The sequence below is a fragment of the Cottoperca gobio genome, chromosome 9 (genome assembly GCF_900634415.1).
Source record: "Cottoperca gobio chromosome 9, fCotGob3.1, whole genome shotgun sequence".
In the NCBI taxonomy this organism is placed as follows: domain Eukaryota; kingdom Metazoa; phylum Chordata; class Actinopteri; order Perciformes; family Bovichtidae; genus Cottoperca; species Cottoperca gobio.
In genome coordinates this window covers 4,012,646-4,034,524 of record NC_041363.1, presented here as the reverse complement: position 1 = coordinate 4,034,524, position 21,879 = coordinate 4,012,646, and the positions used below count along the sequence as shown (strand labels likewise).

General features: G+C 41.4%; 2 protein-coding genes across 4 annotated transcripts; both read left to right on the top strand.

Moving 5' to 3' along the window:
- Nucleotides 1–194: 194 nt before the first annotated feature.
- Nucleotides 195–10,569, top strand: cabp1a (calcium binding protein 1a). 3 transcript variants are annotated; one of them, XM_029438976.1, is made up of 8 exons: nucleotides 3,193–3,370; nucleotides 4,257–4,442; nucleotides 8,257–8,287; nucleotides 8,457–8,600; nucleotides 8,695–8,804; nucleotides 8,888–8,962; nucleotides 9,066–9,138; nucleotides 9,518–10,569. In XM_029438976.1, exons 1-8 carry the CDS (start codon nucleotides 3,236–3,238, stop codon nucleotides 9,541–9,543), a joined length of 780 nt encoding a protein of 259 aa, XP_029294836.1. In that variant the 5' UTR covers nucleotides 3,193–3,235; the 3' UTR covers nucleotides 9,544–10,569. The 3 variants fall into 3 exon arrangements, with proteins under 3 accessions (XP_029294835.1, XP_029294836.1, XP_029294837.1); XM_029438977.1 differs by having other exon boundaries at nucleotides 3,245–3,370; nucleotides 4,214–4,442; XM_029438975.1 differs by lacking the exons at nucleotides 3,193–3,370; nucleotides 4,257–4,442 and adding an exon at nucleotides 195–1,127.
- A 2,528-nt stretch (nucleotides 10,570–13,097) lies between these two features.
- On the top strand, nucleotides 13,098–21,453 carry mlec (malectin). The gene is made up of 6 exons (XM_029438999.1): nucleotides 13,098–13,270; nucleotides 13,697–13,917; nucleotides 14,382–14,560; nucleotides 14,924–15,100; nucleotides 17,204–17,261; nucleotides 17,436–21,453. Exons 2-6 carry the CDS (start codon nucleotides 13,716–13,718, stop codon nucleotides 17,678–17,680), a joined length of 861 nt encoding a protein of 286 aa, XP_029294859.1. The 5' UTR covers nucleotides 13,098–13,270; nucleotides 13,697–13,715; the 3' UTR covers nucleotides 17,681–21,453.
- Nucleotides 21,454–21,879: the final 426 nt, after the last annotated feature.

The following is a 21,879-nucleotide window of genomic DNA, read 5'->3' as shown; positions in this document are numbered from 1 at the left end:
TCTATATTTTTTCTCAGTTGCATATTGTGGATCACGCCTAGCAAATGTCCTTCTACGTGGGTGGTTTGGTGTGATGTTTATCTATTTGATTGGTCTTTGTCATGTGAAAGTTTGCCCACCACTGATAGGTATATCTTACTATACGTCCACACCCACGTCATTGCCAGGATGCCAGAGACCAGCGTTCACATCAATGAAAAGGTGACGCGCGCTGCAGCGACGTGTGTGCCCCTCTATTCAGCTGTCTGCGCGCGCTGCAACACAGCAATCAGGTGGTGAAATGTAGCCGAACTTCACGCGGGCAGGCTCTGGCAGCTATGCTAATATGGGTCCACAATGGAGAGGAAACGGTGTATGATGTCGATCAACCCACTGAGACAGACTAGACCAGATCCGCAGCAATGAGCTCCTCCTTTCTAAAATCTGAATCCACCACCTCCTTACTGAAATCATCCTCTGCGGCGAGGAGAACGGCACACCTCCCTGAACGCACAGCAGAGAGCCGGAGAGGTCAGCATCAGCATCAGCACCAGCATCACCACCGTCCAGCCGAACTCCAGAGCAGCAAAGCCGAGGAGTCCTTCTGGTCGGCAGAGTGCGACATCAGTGCCCGGAGACCCCTGTGCCATCCCTCCCTCATCGGCAGCCAGGACAGTAATAACGATGCAGCCACTCGGGGCAAGTGTAAGACACACGCCCCCCACAGCCAAGTTCCGCCGGAGCCAAACGGCGAGGCTGGCCGGGGTGTGAAGGAGCGCTGCAGGTCATCCAAGCCCACACACCGGCACCACCACCGCAGGAAGCACAACCGGGAGGACCGTCCACAGGCAGCAGCAGGACCGCCTGAAGTGGAGCATCCCCGTCGCTGTCACACGCACGCCCGCACGGTCCCCAGAGTGCCCTCTCTGTCGGACAGCAACGACGACCGGGCTCCTCTCTGTGAGCCGAGGGACCATAAAGGGGTCAGTTTGGCGAGGAGCGGCGGTCAGGTCAGCAGTCCGTCCCCGTCCTCCTGCTCCCTGGTGCCGCTGTCCAGCAGGTCGTCCCGCCGCTCCCGGAGGTCCAGTGCTGCTTCTTCTGCATCCGATATCAATTTACGCACTATCCTCAATTCACTGTTTGGGCAGGTAAGGACCTGGAACTCAATGGATCAGTCAGTTGCTTTGCATATTTTTTGTATAACATATATATATAATAATTATTCAAGTACATTTGAAGAGTTTTAGATTGTGTAGCGCAGGACTCTGACAAGCTGTGACAGTGACACCCCAAACCCAAATCCTAATTTATGTCAAACTTAATTGTTAAACTGTACTGCAGTTAAAAAATTTGAATGGATGACCACATTAATGTGCCGGATTCATCTAACAATAAAATGCATTAAATCCACTTAGGCTTGCCAGGCTTTGTTACTAGTGATTCCTCAAAAGTGCACACAGATGTGAAGCGGCTAAGTGTGGCCTCTGGCTACACTCATGTCCTGTTTACAATCAATATACGCTAATGTGCTCTGTGATGCAGTCTGCAAACACTGTCATTACAAGACGGACTGGGCTTCTTCTACACATCCATTTCTTATGTAATTTTTAAATACAGCACCACCTCCTACAGACCCTCTCAATCAGGCAGGCCTTTCTTATTGAAGTGGATGTGCTGAGGCAGATGATATGCACTTGTATGGAGAGGTGGAAATCTCTGATGTGCTAATGTATATTTGGTCAAAGGCAAAGATTCATGTTCCTGCGTCATCCAATCAGGAACACCGCAGTGATCGCTGTGTTTGAAGGAAACCACTTTAATGTTCCTGTCGGTGATGGAGGCTCTATTTTGAGCCTTAAATATATTCAAAGAAAAGATTTATTTAATATGCTTTGATTCTTAGTGGTGTGATTTCGCATTATTTTTGGCTCACTGAGCGAAAGTCTGTTAAAGCGACCGAGTTTTAGTTGTACATCCTCACAAAGCTCCACGTCGCTGCTGATTTGTTGTTTATTGAGAGCATTTTCCTTCTCTCTTCCTCTGAAGTCAGAGTTCAGTTCTTGCCATGTAGGGTGTTTGGATTTTAATCTGATCATGAATCAGGAGGTGATTTAAATCAGGAAGCTCTCAGCCGTGAAATAGACTCAGTATGGGAACATGGAGATCATCCATTGTTGCTTCGGGAGAAAAATCTTCTAGTACTTATAGTATGAAAGCCTCTTCTACAAATAACCTGTGAGTCAGGCAGCGAGCAGATCTGTGAAAACATTAGCGTGACCTCAAAAAAGGATCTTTGATGAGACGGCTAGATGGAGTCCAATGACAGGTTTGAGAGATACATGCGCTATCTTTGGCATTCTGTCTAAGCGATGCATTCAAAGTTAAGTGCACTTTTAGCGTTTCGACAAACCAGAACAGAAATACACAGATGAAGATCATGGACGATAATTGTTTGAAAGCTTTTATGAAGAAAACTATCCTCACTAATGTTCTGTGCAGAGAAAAAGATTACCTCGCTGCCTGTGTTCTGATTTTCTGCAGATATACATACATACACACACATGTGGATGTAGATTTCACTGTGACAGATTGTATTCTTCACACAGGTCACAGTCTTTATGCATTTCTCTTTGGTAGCTGCTGCAGGTCAAGGTGACCTTGTCTTTGCCTGCAGAGGGCAGACGATGATGTCAGGGGGTGTCAGGACAAGAAAAACAAAGGCACATGCAGAAACATAAAGTGTAACATAAGATTTCAAATGCAACCAAACTGACATAGTCTCCCAAAGAGTGAGAGTGCAGGTGAGGAGACTGGATTACAGAGTGTTCTTTCACAGCCTAGAAAGAGCAAACACTTCACAATATGTGTGTGTGTGTGTGTGTGACCCTGAAGCAAATGTCACTTGCTTGCAATACTATATTTTCCCGCAGGAAAGCTGACAGCCGTCGTCCCAGTTCTCTTGTTTATTCTTACGTCTGGTGCCTGTGAATCCGTGTTGAATTGTCTGTGTTTGGTCGGTGTGACAGTGAAATATCTCACGGACAGTGGATCACCTTCTTTTCCTTTAATAGGCATAATTCTGTTTCCCTCCTTGGCTCACTTCCCTCTCATTTAGTTGCTCGCCCTCACTCTCTCTCTCTCTCTCTCTCTCTCTCTCACTGTGTCATTGGCTGCTCTTACTATTGCCACATTCACTCCTCCAGATAGTGCAGTTCACTGTGTTTTCAACCAGCTGTAGGTTAGCACCCCAGTCTTCATGGGTCTTGCGCTTGTTTGCACTTCTCTCAAAATCCAAACTGCAAACTTAACGGAGAAAAGGTCCTCATGGTCCTTTTTAGTGCTTCTTTTCTCCTTTGGTATGGGAAACTGCGTAGACTGGCCTCTGAGAACGGTAGGATTGTTTTCAGTGTCATGCACTATTACACCCGGTCTTTCTCGATGTGTTGAAAGTGGTATTTTCATATTTTTTCCATAGCGTTTGCATTGGCTCTGTCTGCACAAACTCATGTGGATGAAGTCAGTTATCACGTTGCAAAAACCCTAGAAGATTTAGAAATAGTTTTACATGCTTGTGTTTTTTCATTGATATCTGCACACAGTGTTTTTGTGGGACATCTTTACAAAGGCAGCCATGTGTCATGATTATACCAGTTAGGAGTTTTAATATCCACACTGTGTAATGTTGGAAACTGAAACTGCTCTGTCCGTACAGTAGTTGGCTCTCGGGTGCACTTTGTTAAACACATTAGATTAATGTCTTCAGACTCTGTCAGACCTTTGTTGTGCAAAAGGAACTATTTAAAGAAAAAGTACTGCATGTCCCACAGGAGGAAATGTGTCCTAATTTCTTCAAAGCATAATGTCTTATGTAATTACAACATGTGTAGCCTGTTCCCTGGTGCTTTAGCTCGTCTTTCCTCTGCTTCTGAGTATGTTTACTGTTCCTGCGACAGTGTATAGGTGTGAGGTGCCAGTCCCTACAACGTGGCGAGTAAACTGTTATGAATGATGAGTGGAAAGTTGGCAACATGCTGTTTTATTTTTACATGATGCATTTTGCCTTTCTGCCATGTTTTCCTATTTCAACATTGTTTCTCTTATATACACACATAATACTTAGACGTACACTTCTGTCTTAGCATTTAATATGCCGCACTTCAAGAATATGGAGAGTCTACAACGACTGTCGCACATCCTCTCTCAACCTGTATCTTTATTGCATTGTGCTCTGAAGCTGCTCCAGATCTCTAACGCTGTCTCTGCACCCCTCTGGAAAGATGCTTCAGGATGCTGAGAGGAGGTTCAGAGGGGTGCTGTCCTGTGAGGAGATGGGCCAGGCAGGGTATCTTCGGCCTTATCAGGAGTCCATTGTTTCCATGACACAAAACTGCGTTCTCATGAGCAACATACGGTTGCAAACCTGTGTCTTCCTGAGTAAAGGCATGGCCACGTGCAGGCAGGCTGTACGTAAGTCTCGACAAACATCCTTTTTTTAAATCCATATCTGTCCGTATTTATCAGCATTATATAAAAACCTGGATCCTATCATTACCACACTGTTGCCACAACAACTATCCCTGCTAGGTTGTTGAGACCCTTTCAATTACTTTCTATCATAATATTCTACTATTTCCTGTCCTGCTGCTTTTGTCTGGTATCCTGCCAGCTGTCAGTAGGAATCACGCAGGTTTGGAGCCTCACAAATTCCTACAGAAGTGTTTAGGAGCTTATGCATAAATGTAATTCCTTATTTGCTTTCCTGCCAAGAGTTAGATGAGAAGATTGGTAACACTCTCCTTAGCTAACAGGTCATATCTTGTTTGTTTAATCGGTGCAAAACCAAAGTGTAAAAAGAGTGTTTTGTGGTTTTACCTGGCATTATATGCTGTGCTCATTCTTGTCCAGGTGCAGTTCATTATTTGAGGTTGTCATTTCTGACGTGCAAAGAAACCAAATATAATGTGTTAATATTGGAGGTTTTTTAGATGCTTATCTGCATATTCTGTTACCTTCAGACAAAGTTATGTTTGTGTTCCCCTGTTTCCACTCTTTATGCTAAGATGAACTAACCAGCTGAAGCTTCATGTTTACCCTACAGACATGAGATATCTAACAGACATGAGATATCTAACAGACATGAGTGGTATCGATGTTCTTATACAACTCTCAATAGTAGTTACAGCCCCATCTGCACAGCGTGTACATCTATAGGAAGACATGCTTTATTAATTCAATTTCCCTTGAGGGATTAATAAAGTATGTCTTCTTCTGCTTCTTCTTCTGCTTCTTCTTCTTCTTATTCTGCTCCTTATATATTCTTCTTCTTCTGCTTATGTTATTTCTTCTTCTCCTTCCTTCTTCTTTGATTTTGCTTCTTGGATTATCTTATCTGCTTCTTTTTTTATTCTTTTCTTTTCTTTCTTCTTTTCTGTTCTTATTCTCTTCTTCTTCTGCTTCTTCTTTCTTTCTCTTATTCGTTCTTCTTCTTCTTTCTTTCTCTTTTTTTCTTCTTTTTCTTCTTCTTCTTCTATTATTATTTATATGATTATCTGCTTATTATTATTCTGCTATTCTTCTATCTCTTCTTATTATTATTCTTTCTTATGCTTATTCTGCTTCTTCTTCTTATGATATTCTTCTTATTATTCTTATGCTTATTATTCTTCTTTTCTTATTCTTATTTCTATTCTTTCTTATGCTTATTATGCTTATCTTTTATGATATTATTCTGCTTCTTATGCTTCTTCTTCTTGATTCTTATTGCTTCTTCTTCTTATATTTCTTATGCTTATTATGCTTATCTTATATGCTTATTATTCTTCTCCTTATTCTTCTTCTCTTCTTTTCTTATGCTTATTCTGCTCTTATTATTTGCTTCTTCTTATTCTTATTCTTCTTATTCTGCTTCTTCTTCTTATTTTCTACTTATTTCTTATGATTCTTCTGCTTATTCTTATTCTGCTTCTTCTTATGCTTATTCTGATCTTCTTCTTCTTATTCTGATTATTCTTATTCTCCTTATTTTCTTATGCTTCTTCTGCTTTTCTTCTTATTCTCTCCTTCTTCTTCTGCTTCTCTTCTTCTCTTATCTTCTTCTTTCCTTATTTCTATGCTTCTTCTTCTCCTTCTTCTTCTTCTTTTTCTTATGCTTCTTCTGTTTCTTCTTCTTCTTCATCATCTTATGCTTCTGCTTCTTCTTCTCCTTCTTCTTCTTTGCCTTCTTCTTCTTACTCTTTTTCTGCTGCTTCTTCTTCTTCTTCTTCTTCTTCTTCTTCTTCTTTGCCTTCTTCTTCTTACTCTTTTTCTGCTGCTTCTTCTCCTTCTTCTCCTTCTTCTTATGCTGCTTCTTCTTCTTCTGCTTCTTCTTCTTCATCTTATGCTTCTGCTGCTTCTTCTCCTTCTTCTTCTTCTTCTTCTTCTTCTTCTTCTTCTCCTTCTTCTTCTGCTTCTGCTGCTTCTTCTCCTTCTTCTTCTCCTTCTTCTCCTTCTTCTTCTTATGCTGCTTCTTCTTCTTCTTATGCTTCTGCTGCTTCTTCTCCTTCTTCTTCTCCTTCTTTCTTATGCTTCTTCTGCTTCTTCTTCTTCTGCTTCTTCTTCTGCTTCTTCTGCTTCTTCTTCTTCTTCTGCTTCTTCTTCTGCTTCTTCTTCTTCTTCTTTCTTATGCTTCTTCTGCTTCTTCTTCTTCTGCTTCTTCTTCTTCTCCTTCTTCTTCTTCTCCTTCTTTCTTATGCTTCTTCTGCTTCTTCTTCTTCTGCTTCTTCTTCTTCTTCTTCTTCTTCTGCTTCTTCTTCTTCTTCTCCTTCTTTCTTATGCTTCTTCTGCTTCTTCTTCTTCTGCTTCTTCTTCTGCTTCTTCTGCTTCTTCTTCTTCTTCTTCTGCTTCTTCTTCTTCTCCTTCTTTCTTATGCTTCTTCTGCTTCTTCTTCTTCTTCTTCTTCTCCTTCTTCTTCTTCTTCTTCTGCTTCTTCTTCTGCTTCTTCTTCTCCTTCTTTCTTATGCTTCTTCTTCTCCTTCTCCTTCTTCTCCTTCTTCCTTCTTTTATGCTTCTTGTTTCTTCTTCTTCTTCATCATCTTATGCTTCTGCTTCTTCTTCTCCTTCTTCTTTCTTCTTCTTCTTCTTCTTCTTCCTTCTCTTCTGCTTCTGCTGCTTCTTCTCCTTCTTCTTCTCCTTCTTCTCCTTCTTCTTATGCTGCTTCTTCTTCTTCTTATGCTTCTGCTGCTTCTTCTCCTTCTTCTTCTCCTTCTTCTCCTTCTTCTTCTCCTTCTTCTCCTTCTTCTTCTTCTCTCCTTCTTCTTCTCCTTCTTCTTCTCCTTCTTCTCCTTCTTCTTATGCTTCTTGCTGCTTCTTCTCCTTCTTCTTCTTTGCTTTCTTCTTCTTCATCTTCTGCTTCTTCTTCTTCTTCTTCATCTTCTGCTTCTCCTTCTTCTTCTTCTTCTTCTTCTTCTTCTTCTTCTTCTTCTCCTTCTTCTTCTCCTTCTCCTTCTTCTTCTTCCTCCTCTTCTTCCTCCTCTTCGTCTTATATGTTTACCGATCAATCAATGTACAGTGATGGCCGGTGAATCGCATTAGAAGAGTGAGCGGTAATGTTTTACTTACACGTCTCAATGAAAACATTATAGTAATGGAGGTCACATGAGTAAAGTTGATGAGGCCGGGGTTGTGTCAGCGTAAGAGATGATGGTGGACGGACTGACAGTGATGGAGCGACAGATTGACGCGCTGATGGAGAACGCACGTTGGATCGGCTGCTCGAGCATCCTTGGGCTCACGTGCCTCTTGTGTTTTCTGTGTCAGCGGTTCCGGTCAGACATTTCTTCGAAACCTGACGTCAACACTCGGTGTTGTGTTTAGACTTCTCACTGCTCCTGCTGTTAACCCCTGAGGGCTCTGGGATATGTCTGCCTCTCTCTCTGCCCTTTAAAGGTTGCGTTCATTGCAAGCAAGTGACGTTAAAAAAAAAATAGAAACAGTCACATTCTTCTGTGAACTCGAAGGGTTATGGTTCCCAGTCATGCATCATAGGGATCAGCCTATTAAGATGTGAGTTCATTCTACTGTTAACACCTTTTACCATTAGTTGAGGTTCACAAGCAGGTTGACGGTTGTAATGGAAAAGACCGCTGGTTTAGGTTTGGGCGTCACTCGGGTCACAGCGTTGTCAGCGGTATGTTTGGATGTAGCTCATACACAGACGACTTGTGTTTGTTATGATGTGTGATCGTGATGACTGCTTTTGCTTTTATACTGACCAATGATTTAAATGTAATTTCTTAATAGGACAGAGAGCTGCGGCCAGAGGAAATGGATGGTAAGTGGATCTTTCTTTAATGTTCTCTCTATAACAAAATGTGTATTTAAAATACTTATACAGCACAGGTTTGTCAAAGTGCTTTACGGAAAACAAACCAGTCCAATTAAATTAAAGGAGGACAAGGTTTAGGTCAAATGAAAATGGCATTTCTGTTGTTGCTCAACAGAGTTGCGGGATGCTTTCAAGGAGTTTGACAAAGACAAGGACGGTTTTATCAGCTGTAAAGATCTCGGTAACTGTATGAGAACCATGGGATACATGCCCACTGAGATGGAGCTGATTGAGCTGAGTCAACAGATAAACATGAACCGTAAGGACGTCACTTGTGTTTTAATATATCATGTTGTATTCTGTTTGTGGTTTTGTGGTTTTGAAACTCTGTGTCAAAATCTCTTTTTCTTAAGTGGGAGGTCATGTTGATTTTGAGGATTTTGTAGAGTTGATGGGCCCGAAACTCCTCGCCGAAACTGCAGACATGATTGGAATAAAAGAGTTAAAAGACGCGTTTAGAGAGGTAAGATGAAGATAACTGCTGTCGTTTGGTGAGATTATTTACTCTTTTATTTCTAATGTTGTTTCTCTGCTTTTTGTTCTCAGTTCGACACTAATGGAGATGGTGCCATAAGCACATCTGAGCTCAGAGATGCAATGAGGAAGTTGTTGGGCCAACAGGTAAGAGCTGGACCAGACAGAATACACAGTCTCTAACGCGCTCTCCCATAAATACCCAGTGTGTGTCGTGCTCCTCTCACTGCTGCCAACATGTGCTTCCCAGGTGGGACTAAAGGAAGTAGAAGATATCCTGAGGGATGTTGACCTGAATGGTGATGGGCTTGTTGACTTTGAAGGTAAATCACCTTTTACAAACTACTCATTTAAAGGGACAGTTCACAAAAATAGTGCCCATAGTGCTTTTTATTAATCTAGATTGTTTTGGTGTGAGTTGGAGATATAGATGGTGCTTCACCATCAAGCACCATCTAGTACCATGCATTGCTTCATTATTAGGGTTGTAAACTCGTCTAGGAACTATTTTCTTTCTACCAAACTACACCGCCAGCTCATATTTGGTTACTCTACAACTCACACCAAAACAATCTAGATTGATAAAAAGCACTACAGGTAAGAGGAAAAATATGTGTTTTTGATTAAACTGTCCCGTTAAGGCATGCTGTCGAGTTCAGTGCAACTGTTGCATTTTGTCATTCTCCTCCTCTCTCCTCACAGAGTTTGTACGAATGATGTCTCGCTAAGATCTTAAAGTGATCGGTCCTGAATGTGAAGCTGCGTCCTTCTCTATACTTGACCAAGTACACCAGAGAACATGCTAAGATCTCTGAGCCATCCAAATCTGAATGACACTGGAATTAAAACTCCTTGAATGTTATGGAGCGAGGAGTCGCCTCACACTTTCAGTCAATAAGTGTTCTTCCTAAAAAAGTCTCAACTTCAACTGAGGCAGAATTAGCTGTAGCCATCTGATGAATGTCCAACTTGTGTTTTTTTGCACTTTAATTCTTACTAATAACTTCCTGTGTGGATAGATTGCTGGTGTCTTGTCTCATCTTCTACGTGGTAAAAAATAAAAAAGTCTCACAAAATGTCACCTTCAATGTGCAACAGTCAGGATGTGAGAGGGAGTTCCTGCAGAAAAGATGTAAAAGTTCAATGCACTGTTGAACATTTCAGTACGTCCTAACACAGTCTGTGTTATAATACAAATTGTAAGTGGAATGTCCTTTGTGTGGCATTGGTGCTCCAACCAGGAACCCATGTGGCAATATAACACCTGTATTGTAACTGTGTGACCATCTGTGCTTTTTTACTGTGCCAGTCGAGTCCTATAAAACCGTCACTGTTGATTCACTACAGTCTTAGATCAAGGGAAGTTGACACATTATTTACAAAGATGCACAGCTCTGGTTTGCAGCATCCTATGATGTCTTCTTAAAATCTTTAACCTGGCTTTGGGAGCAAGTAATGTCTGTTTTTTAAAATCCATATCGCCCCGTCTGCGATCATACAGTAGGAATGACATATGTGAATTGTATTTACAGTAGATGTGATTATGTTGTACCTGCTGTACTGTACGTCAATGTCATTATGATTGTAGTTGTGGTAATGTTCCACACATCTGTGTTGTCGAAGCCCTTTTTATGCATGCCAAAGAGATACATTTATTAAATTCAGTAATGCACATTTGCATTTTTGGTCTAAGAAAGTAAACAAAATATTTCGCCAAGTTAACTGTAGAAAAAATAAAAGGTGTTTACATTTAAGCCACTTTTTCTCTGCGGTTGTTGTTGCCAAAAAAAAAAACACAGGTGAAATATAGTATATATATAGTTATAGTATAGTCATGCTGTACTACTTAATCTTTACTATTTGTCTTTAAGGCCAATGCAAAATGTCATTATCAGTATATCAGTATCACCCTGTGCGCTGTCACTGCATGTCTTGAGGACAAACCTCCTCATTATATCTATTATTCATAGAGGTCTCTGGTAAGACTGCCGGTTGGATAAGCTTTACCTGCAGCAACACTGCAGAGCCATCCCTGTGCAAACCATCATATGAAACTGCTGTGTCTCTGTGTGACCTTTGACTCATGTATTTTATACTACAAACATATGTATTAGTTACACATATTACTAAAGAAACCTCCTATAGTTACACAATATGCCTCAAATGTGTCATAAAGAGATGCCTTGCTTTATTTGGGAGGCAGTGACAGACAGTATTTACATGCTTTTTATTTTATTTCACCTGTATGCTCCAGATAAAACTATTTGGCAACACATGAACACCATTCTAAACAAAAGCAAACGTGTTGAAATGACTACAGTTAATATAGCACTAAATGCTCAGTGCCAGACTTAGTTTGCATGTAGATAGAATAGAGGAGATTGTTGCAGGCACAGCAACACCCACGATAGAACTGCACTATTACATGCTGCCCCTGAGCCACTTGTCTTCTGCAGAAACATCGTTGCATGCAGTAGCAACAAGCTGCCAGAAACAAGTATTTGCAAATAGTAGGCCTGTGCTATGTTGTGATCATTATGACTGCAGGGATTTGCTGTAAATGTATTGCAAATATTAATCTAATCTACAGTACCAGCTGTAGCAAACCATTTACCTGTAGCCTGCAGGGCTGTGTGCATACTTCCTTTTAAGGATAGATGGCATGTCAACGTATGTTTACCTAGGTAAAACAGGAAAAACTCATGAAACACCTGTCATCCATAGCGGTAGTGCTGTTGCCATAGCAACTATCTTCATTCATTCTGGTTAACTCTGGAGTGCAGCGTGTGCGCGCTGCGTTGGACTCTTATGATTGGACAAGAGCCGGACCATACCATACCGGAAGAAGGGGGGCGTGAAGACTTCTTAAAGAACACGTGTAATATTAGGCTACTATATTACACAAATATATATATATGTACTTGTCCGTCCCTCAAATAATAATGTAGGAAATATAACGTTTAAGATATATTACCTTTGGTTGTCAGTGTGAGTGGAACTGATAACTGATGTGGTGGAAAGTTTTAATCAAGTCCTTATACAAATTAGTGAAGTCTATAATACTGAAATGAAGATTCTTGAGAAATAAGCTGCTCTTTGGAGTATTTATTATTTGCAAATAGGTTCATCAATCATACAGAGGGAGGAAGAACCCCGATAAAAGTGTGTTCATGTATTTTAAAGACAGTAAGGAGAAGGAGGGGTGGAAGATTGGCCCACAAAGAAAGGGAGTAGAGAGGGGAGTTGTGGAGAGTTCACACAGTTGCAGGTGTTAGATAGACAAAATAAAACAGTGAGGAGAGAGGAGAGAGGGAATAGATTCACACATTTGGGATAGACACAAGAAGAAAGGGTGGGAATAAGATAAAGTTACAGAGATATGCTGGGAAAGACAGAAGTTCACTGAACCAAGTATTAAACAATAAAAATTTAACATTGACATATGACATGTTCCATTACACTGACTCGACCCCTGTTATTAAAAACAACCTTAATAATAATAATAATAATAATAATAATAATAATAATAATAATAATAATAATAATAATAATAATAATAATAATAATAATAATAATAATAATACCCTCTGTTAGGTTTGGAGTAAATGATTATTTAATTTGTGTGCAACGGAAAGCACATTGTTACAATTATATAAACAAACGATAAATAAGGGAAGTAAAATAAGAATCTATAACACTGTAAAATAATTTTGTATGTATTTGTGGTGTCATTTAAGTGCGGCGAGTTTAATGCCCTGGGTTAAGTCCTTAGCTCTTTTATTTTTATTTTATTTTTATTTTACTTATAACTGAACTACAACCACGATGTAAATGTTTTTTTGGTTATAGATTATTAATGTTTAGTCAGCCATTCTGTCTACTAGGAGGGGGTGTGTACGCAAATTTGAGGATGCTTCCTGAAAGGCTAAACTCAGGGCATCAAATTCACAAAAATATCCCTTGACGTGGAAAAAATACACAGGGCTTCACGCTTCTGTCAATCAATGTTAGAACATGTTAATATATTTTTACAACCCTCAAGAGTTATAGATATTTATATTCTTTATAAATGTACTCAAAGTAGACATTTATACATTGTTGTTACAAAGTAGGACGTGATTGGACTGTGATGCGAAATGGTGTTTAACAGGTTCAGGAAACCTTAACGGGAGGATGTGATTGGACAGAGTATGTGTCACTCATTGGTCATGGGCAACCTCAGGTTAGGTAGCACGGCCCCGCCCCCTGCACACTGGCAGCCGCTGCTAGCGGAGCAAATGTTGCTTTGGATGCACACATTGAATGAAAGTCAGTGTAGCAGGCTGTTGCCACCAGCAACTGAGAATATCTGCCCACCGTAAAGTTATTTTACAGTGTCTGGGCATCTGGTGAGACTGTGTTAGCAGAGATAATCTAACACCTTGGCAAACGACAGGTTCAGGATATTTGTGGAAGGTAAGAGCGTTTTAATTAACGAGGTTCATAAACTCAAGTATTTCTGGTTAGACAGGTAGGGTAGCTAGCTAGCTTAACCGGCCAATGGTAATCGCTGCTAATTTCTCGTTATCTTTCAGTTTGCCTAATTAATAGACATCGTGAATGTGTTAATGTTAAGATAGAATACTTGTTTATAATTTCACTGTTATTTTCTTAGTCTGTGTGTGATTTTTGTGCTGCTGCCGGTATTGGTACTGTTAACGTTAGCATGCTGGCTAACTCAGATATCATGTTGCATGTCATCAAGACAAGCTGGCTAGCTGCTTGAGCTAGCTAACCCTATGTGGTTAATGTTACATGTGGAAGGGTTACTTCCGTGCAGCAACTGAGTATAATGCTGCAAGCAACCAAGCCGATATGGACGCTGTGTTTCTGTGTGTCCAGGACCAAGCTGTGTGGGGCAATGCAGCGGGTCACGGCGCAGCTCGTCGCCGGGCTGGTTGCAGCACTGCTGTCGCTACTGGCAGAGCAGTGTTGGGCGGACGGAGGGGGCCTCAGCCTTGCAGAACGGGTTATCTGGGCTGTAAATTCCGGGGGTGAATCTCATGTAGACGTGCACGGTATTCACTTCAAAAAGGACCCATTGGAAGGGAAACTTGGCAAAGGTGAGTTGGTGTTAACTGCGTCTGCGTGTCTTGCTGGGCTACACCTGTACGGTGTTGCTGAGAATGACAGTGTGAAAGTAAAATATGTTTCTAGCAGAAACTTCTGCATGTTCTGACTTCCGCAAATAACGACAAACTAATGAGGAGTCAGCATAGAGGGATACGCTCCGCCCCTCTCAGCACGTAGAGGAAGCAGGTGATATGATCAAATTGACTGCAGAGAGTCATTCATGGCTATGGAGCAGAGATCCTGTAATTGCAAGTATGATTGAACACAGTGTGGTAACTTGCCATGTGAGACAGAAAGCCACTGTGTTTCATTGAGTGCAGGAAAAGGTCAGGGCTTGCGTAATGTGGTGTTTTGCTTGAGTTAAAATATGATCCGTTTTCTAGTTATGCAGCTATTAATGTGGTCTTGTGAGAAAAATGCAAACTGAACCTGATGCTATTCTCCTTTTTTGTAGCGTCTGATTATGGGGTGCGTCTGCCAATTCTGCGGTCCAGTCCAGAGGACCAGATTCTGTATCAGACAGAGCGCTACAATGAGGACACTTTCGGATATGATATTCCCATTCGTGATGAAGGAGACTATATACTAGTTATGAAGTATGCAGAAGTTTACTTCGCCCAGTCACAGCAAAAGGTATGGGAATCATACAGTTTGAATGGACGATGTATGCATAGAGCAAGGCATGTGATTGTAATGTACATTTCACTGGAGCTGCAACAATTAGTCGACTAATCGATTAGATTGTAGAAAGTAATTCATGCAAAAATGGCAGAAAATGCTGTTTTCAGCTTCTTAAATGTGTAGATTTCCTGCTCCACTGTTTTATATCAAAGAACATTTAACTTTCACACATTTTATAGACCAAACAATTCATTGAGTAATCTAGAAGATAAACAATAATGTTACATTTCACTCTGCTGTTCAGACGCTCCTCTGCACATCAGTGTGTTGATGGCTCCATGAATCTGAAGCTGATCTGGGAATATGTTTCTCTAGGTGTTTGACGTCCGTCTAAACGGCCACGTGGTGGTGAAGGACCTGGACATCTTTGAGCGAGTGGGCCACAGTACCGCTCATGATGAGATAGTACCATTCTCTATTAGACGTGGAAAGCTGAGCGTACAAGGAGAAGTGTCCACATTCAACGGCAAGCTCACGGCAGAGTTTGTAAAGGTGAGCTGTTTTTATTGGCATTAGCAAATCAAAAAGGAGTGCCACCGTTGATTTCACCATGACACTTCTGAATAGTACTTCTTTTGTAGTTTTTCAAACAGGTTAGGCAGGTGGAACAGAGTATGTGCATTCTACTGCAAGATCAATTACAATATACTGATACTGAAATTGTGTTTTATTATCGTAAGATGACAATAGGCAGCTTTGTGCGATGGACAGAGGTTGGGGGAATAACCAGTGCACAAGTAATGTTGTTTTTTATTGAAATGACTTAAATAGAAGTTAGTGTAGTCATAAAAACTACTTCAGTAACAGTAAGAACGTATCTAGTGGCAAGTTTAAAGCAATAGTTGGGTATTATTCGCCTACCAGCTCGTCTAAAACACATTGATTAACACGTCATATCTTGTTTGTTTAATCTGTAAAAACTAAGTGTGTGCAACAGCAGCTTGTCGTTAGTGCAGTTTGGTTTTTGTACATAGAACAAAAGAGATGTCGGGAAGTTAATAAGTTTCAAATAAGAGTATTTTCCCAAAATGCAAAATCGAAACCACGTTTACTTAATGAACTGAGTCTGAGAAGGCCGTTGACAGCCAGCTGGAGTGTGTGTGGGCCATGCAAATGACTAACAACAGCCTCACATCTGGCTGCCCTTTATCGTATTTGTTTACTCGTCATGTAGTGCAACAATTAGCATGGCTCTCTAGTTAAACAACCTTCTGTCCTGTAAACCCGCTTTCATCATGTCCGCTATTTGCCCCTTCTTCCAGTCAGCGGTCGCCTTTGTTTCCATTTCTCATTGACACGATTGCTGTTCACTGTGATTTAGGAAACGTTATACGATATCCAAGAAATCTGCTTTTTAGATAAGAAACAGACATTTATAAGCAAATATTTAAGAAAATGGAGGATTTTGAATCCTTTTTATCGTCATACATGTACACAGCACACGACGTGAAATGTAGACTCTGCATTTAACCCATTCCGAGCATCTGGGCCCCTCTCCAGGTGCCAGTCCACACTCCGTACTTGGTCCGTTCGGGTACTTGGACGGGCAACCCTCCGGGTACCAAGCCAAGCTTCTAGAAATAAAAATAAAGTCATAATAAAAATCTGATATCAATAAGGAAATGGCAGATTTAAGTATTTCCGTGGGCCATGACGAATACAGATCTATTGCTATCTTTGTAATGAGGTTAGATATCCAGCATCTCCTGCCGTGGGCCTGCAGGAGCAATTGTGTTGGTAATTTGGTTTAAGTGTCTCCCGGCGCATGATGCATTTCCCATTTCCCTTTCTGTCCTCCCTGCAATCAGTACAGCAGCGTGTGATACTGTACGTCGGGTACTATTTGCATGACTTTTCATCGACTGAAACTGTCAGAATAGTGAGCAGAGGCTGTATGACATCAGGAATACTTTTATAAGATGCTCAAAACTAAAACCTGTTACTGAGTATAGTTATCGCCACATAATTGCTTTCCGTCAGAATTCTTATCTTGTCAGCATTTCTTTGACATATTTGCACCACTACGGTACTTCCAATACAACATCACAGTCCTTCATTCACTCGCTGCAGGTCAGAGGAATAATATGTGTCTATGATCAGTGTTCCCTTTAAGCCCTGGCTTCTGACAAATGAACGTTTTTGCCAGTGGGTTTGTGGAACATCTGGCTGTAGGCTAAATTTGAAGGGTGGCATACTTCAAAAATGCTTTTTCTGTACTGGCCTCATTCTCCTTTCTTATTTATTGTTGTAGATCTTTGTAGATCACTGGCTCTCTGTTCATGTTCTCTCTTTAAAAAGATACAAGTGGGACACTAGCTGCTCTTTCTGCAAAACTATTCTCTCAATGAAATGACAAAATCTCTCGAGCACAGGAGTTTGTGCTTTTGAACTGTCCAGAAATGCACCTGCACCAAAGGTTGATTCTTTCATCAGTGTGTGATGAAAGAAGCATTTTTAATGAGTGTGTTTGAACACCTTACTTTAATTAGGGTGCTCAAACCATTAATTAGATGTTTCTTGAAAGCAAAACGTTATGAAACCATTGTTCATCTCTCCTGTATTGTATTAAATTACCTCTGGCATTCTGTGTTTCAGGGTTATTATGACAACCCCAAGGTCTGCGCTCTCTATGTAATGAAGGGGACATTAGACGGTGAGTCATGAGGCTGCAAACATGTCCTTGAGAATTCTGCATTAAAACTAATCAGACTAATTACATTACAATGTCTTGCTCAGCCAGACGTACTTATGATACGTCCGTAACATTTTCCCTCCCTGGTATTTGGACTAACCTTAAACATTTTCACTCTCGCCTTTTTCTGGACAGATGTGCCTAAACTTCAGCCTCACCCCGGCTTGGAGAAGCCTGAGGAAGAGGAGGAAGAAGAGGAGGAAACTGAGGCAGGCGAGGAAGGTGGGAAGAAGAAGCTCCCACCAGGTTTCAAGAACAGGGTCCAGTCAGGCCCCCGAACACCAAACCCGTACGCAGCAGACAACAGCAGCCTCATGTTCCCCATCCTCGTGGCGTTCGGAGTGTTCATCCCCACACTGTTCTGCCTGTGTCGGCTGTGAGCTACAACGAGCGAGCGAGGGGACGTCAAACAGACGAGACAGACGTGAGACTATGGAGAAGGGGGATAGGGGTGTGGGGGAGGGAGGGGGGGGGGATCAAGGTGACAACAGCAGCACAGGTAAAGGCATACACACAGGAGAGAGCGTGGAGTAGATCTGGACGACGCAGGACACAAGAGAGACAATAACTTTGCGGAGAGCCACTTCGCGATGAAGCAAATGCTGCTGTCCAATTCTACCGTTTAGGAAAGAAAAGGAGATGCAGGAAGTGTATGATGTGCGCTTCTTCTGCTGACACTATTGAACAATGTTAGTCATTTCCACTCAGAGGCCGTGCAGGATTTACAGATGCCAGACTTCATGGTTTGAAACCACATTTCAGCAGCTGAGGGGGGTGCTCAGGAGCGAGTGGTCTGGGCCTGTTTTATAAACTAAAAGCATCGTTTTGTACTGGGTGTAGCACAGAAGCACACTCTGTTTAACACTCCTGCTCCGCATCTGGTCAGACATGTTACCTTCAAATTGGGAATGATGCTGCTTAGAATTTGGTTGAATAGAATAGGTTAGTGGTATGGGAGGGGCGCCCAAGTTCTCAACTTGTCCACATTTTTGTGTCTTTCCACTCGGATCTAGTTAGTCCTTTTTGTTGACGTGCCATCATCTACTTGCCATATGTTGTTGAAAGAAGAAAGTAATTGGCGTTGAACCAGCTCTGTAGCGGGGGGGGATTATTTGCTGTCTGGTGTCTGAGTCGACTTGCCTTTGCGTACATTTAGGCTGAGTTACACAAAGCTGTTGGAGACGTGGGGGTAATGCATGACTTATTTGGCATTGTTCCACCAAATACTGATTTAAGGCCATTAAACGTGTCCTCAGCCGTGATCATAGGTTCAGTCCTTTTGGGATGTTTTTGTTTTGTTCAAAGAAGGATCCAAGTTCAAACATTACAACGTGAGAAAGGGGAACACGTTCTTCAGTAAGAGACGACAGAGTCAAAGTTCATGCTGTGAAACGCTTCAGCTCCAGTGAGTCAGGATCTTTACATCACTGTGTTTACTTTGAGCGTCGCCTTTTCTATTCATTCATCCATTCATTCATTAGATATGCATGCCTGCCTTTTTGTTTCACCAAAGAATGTATTTTATTATTTTCTTAGAAAAGCAAAAACGTGTGGCGTGTTTAATTTGACGGATGGTTTATAATATAAAAACACAATACGGTGAGGCCTCTTTGGGATCTAGTTCTTTGGACGGTAGCCCTCACTAATCAAAGTTGAATTGATTTTGGAGGAACAGTGTTTATTTCCCTTTTTACATAAGTGGCTAACTGGGAGGACGTTTGTTATAGTTTAATCTTTAACGTTTGTGTGTTTGAGTTCAAGCTGAATGCTGTGTTGCCTCTGGGCCATGAGCGTCAGTCCTCCATGTTGTTTGAAACTGAGACAAGCGGCCGCTGTAGCTCTGTTGATATAATAAACCGTGAGAATCTGTGCCGGTCACTGCACTTGTTTTATACATCCCCCCCCCCCCCCCCAAACGTTGCTCTGTGTGGTTCCGCAAGTTCCTCCACCAGACGAGAAAGCACAACATCAGTGTAAGTAGACAAATCTAAAGTTTTACTTGACCTTTCCACATCCTTCACTCGGCCTTTTCAAATCTGTTGTCTTAAACGTTGTAGTGTGGACTGTACCATTCTGTTCATTCAGTGAACCTTTCAGTGCAATTGAGCTTCTGGTCCTTTTCATGGGACAACTCTTCATCCATCTTCATCTTTCAGCCTTTTCTTTCTCCTACACGGCGACATTATCAGAGTCCTCGTCGTCTGCGTTGTTCTCCCAGCTGTTGCACAATGACCTTTTTTCTTTTACCTTTTTGACTGAAGAGCAGCTTTGTTAATTTTTAGTGGAGTTGTGTGGTGAACCCTCCTATTTGTGTATCTTGTTACCTCCGTTCAAGCGCTAAGCTCTACTCCAAGGGCTTTCCCTGTTTCACTAATGCGTCTTAAATGTCCCCCGACACCCCCCCCCCCCTGCCAGTATTGCTGTTGCCATAAGCAGTACTTGAAAACACGGTTACTAATTCAGGTGTTGTGGATCCCTCCTCACTCCTTCATCCTCCTTCTCATTTTGATTGATGGCGGCAGAAATGATTCAGTTGTTGGCAGTTTTGTTGATTTTTCTTTTTAAGTTGTAAATTCAACTCATTTAAGACATATAAGCACCTTTCTTCTTCTTCTGAAAAGATGCAAAAGTTTCATTTAATTCAGCACCAAAGTCACCGTGTTCTGTTCCTATACAAGTCTACACAGTTGCGTGTGTGTGTGTGTGTGTGTGTGTGTGTGTGTGTGTGTGTGTGTGTGTGTGTGTGTGTGTGTATATAAGGTACAAAGATCACACTTTTTTATGGTGTGACGACCGCTTTGTTCTCATCACTTTTGTGTTGTAGCTGAGGTGCTTTCTTATTTTCTCTTGAGGACTTTGTGGCCTTTCTTCTGGGGAGGGGCGGCCGTCGGTACAGAGTATAAAAAAGATTTAACGGGCGGAAAGTCAAAGAAATGAGATTATGTCTGAAAATATGGGATCTTCCATTCTATTATATATAATTTAAATCAGAGCGGGGCTGATCTGGAGATGTTTTATAATACGCTTGGATCTGTATGTTTGAATTTTTTCCTCAGGATCTGTTTTTGTTTTTGAGTTTTTAAAACTTGATATTTTATTGGTGTGACATTTTGCACTGCCTCATGTATTTTTAAACCATGTCATTTGTGTGTTTGTCTTTGTTGCCTTGAATTATTGAATACATTGTGCTTTACCATCATCCGCCTTGAGGTTGCTCTTTTGTTCAAATTATCTTTTTTATTTGATTTTTTTTAGTTAAAACCTTTTTCTGGGCTCGATTCTCATTCCACACAAACAAGTGATTCTTATCTCCCACTAACCTCAACTTCTCTAGGAGCAAAGCCAGTCAAACATAAGTGGAAAGGCTCGTAGGAGAACTGTGAGATGTACATGTCCAACAGTCTATTTAGCGTCTCGCCAGCCTTTTTTCGGACCCTGTTCTTGTCAATACATCTCAATTGAATGAAGTAGAGTGGAATGAAGATCCGCTCGGTTATCTTTCACGTGAGAACCAAAGAATTTCCGCCATTACATCCGAATTCTCAGTGTTGTAACGTGACTCTAAAGGTTCTTCACTTCTTTCATCCTTTTTGTTTCTTCTCTCACCCGGTAAAGCAGAGAATAAATCAGGAGATGAAATCACGTAACGTCTTCAGATTTATTCCTCGCCATAGAACCCTAACTTCTTGAAATGTCCTTCCTAAAAAAATAAATAAAACAAAGTAATTTGCTCTGTAATTAATGTACATTTGTTTTAAGATTACCACATCCAGCTTGTTGCTATTTCTTTTCTTTCCTCATTTTCAAAGCAACTCAACAAGTTAGATGAATTTAAACTGAGACAAATTTGAACAGCAAAACATCTGCCAACGTGTCCATCGTCCAGGCAGCAGACCACACACACAACGAGGTCTGACGGCCACCGATCACACAGTGCGAGTGTGTGAGACAGTGAGTGTGCGCTTAAATGAGTCCTACTGTATAGAAATACATGTGTTGGATGAATAAATGCTCCTCTGGGGGGGCTGTAGGCAGCAGCAGGTGGACTGAGAAATGTATTCGAGACCCCTGATCTTACTCTGTGGCATATCTGCAAAATGGGAAATGCTGATAAATGCTGTCTCTTTTTAATAAATGTGCTATTTTATCAGAATGTGGTGCTGCTGTTCTTCCCCGTGTTGTTGTGTTGAGTACTTTGTGGTATTTAACATTTAGTCTGGTGGTCTTATGTTGCGTTAATCCACAGCATCCAAACTTTGGAGCTATGAAACGATGACTTAATATTTCCTGACACGTGAACAGAGTAGTCCCAGCTAAGGTCAGGAGGGTCACAGCACATGTACGGGCCCTTTGTTTGTCCAGGTGTTGTCGTTTTCCACATTTTCCCACCAACTGTGAAAACTTCTTGAAGTAGAAGCACTTCTCTGAAAGGTGTTGGGACCAGAATATCCTGAAGAGGAACACAGCTGAACAAAGTAGACTGAATCAAGTCCACAAGCAGAAATGGCCACACACTTTGTCACGAGCCGTTGTTAGATCGAGCTTTAATAACCAAAGAACAACGCCATAAAGTTACAGT

Bases quoted from the DNA above. Each gene is read 5' to 3' on its own strand.
- mlec (XM_029438999.1), top strand. From the start codon at position 13,716: ATGCAGCGGGTCACGGCGCAGCTCGTCGCCGGGCTGGTTGCAGCACTG. The intron at 14,561-14,923 runs GTATGGGAATCA...ATGTTTCTCTAG, and splicing joins TCGCCCAGTCACAGCAAAAG to GTGTTTGACGTCCGTCTAAA. The intron at 15,101-17,203 runs GTGAGCTGTTTT...TCTGTGTTTCAG, and splicing joins TCACGGCAGAGTTTGTAAAG to GGTTATTATGACAACCCCAA.
- cabp1a (XM_029438975.1), top strand. From the start codon at position 402: ATGAGCTCCTCCTTTCTAAAATCTGAATCCACCACCTCCTTACTGAAA. The intron at 8,601-8,694 runs GTAAGGACGTCA...CTTTTTCTTAAG, and splicing joins TCAACAGATAAACATGAACC to TGGGAGGTCATGTTGATTTT. The intron at 9,139-9,517 runs GTAAATCACCTT...CTCTCCTCACAG, and splicing joins TGGGCTTGTTGACTTTGAAG to AGTTTGTACGAATGATGTCT.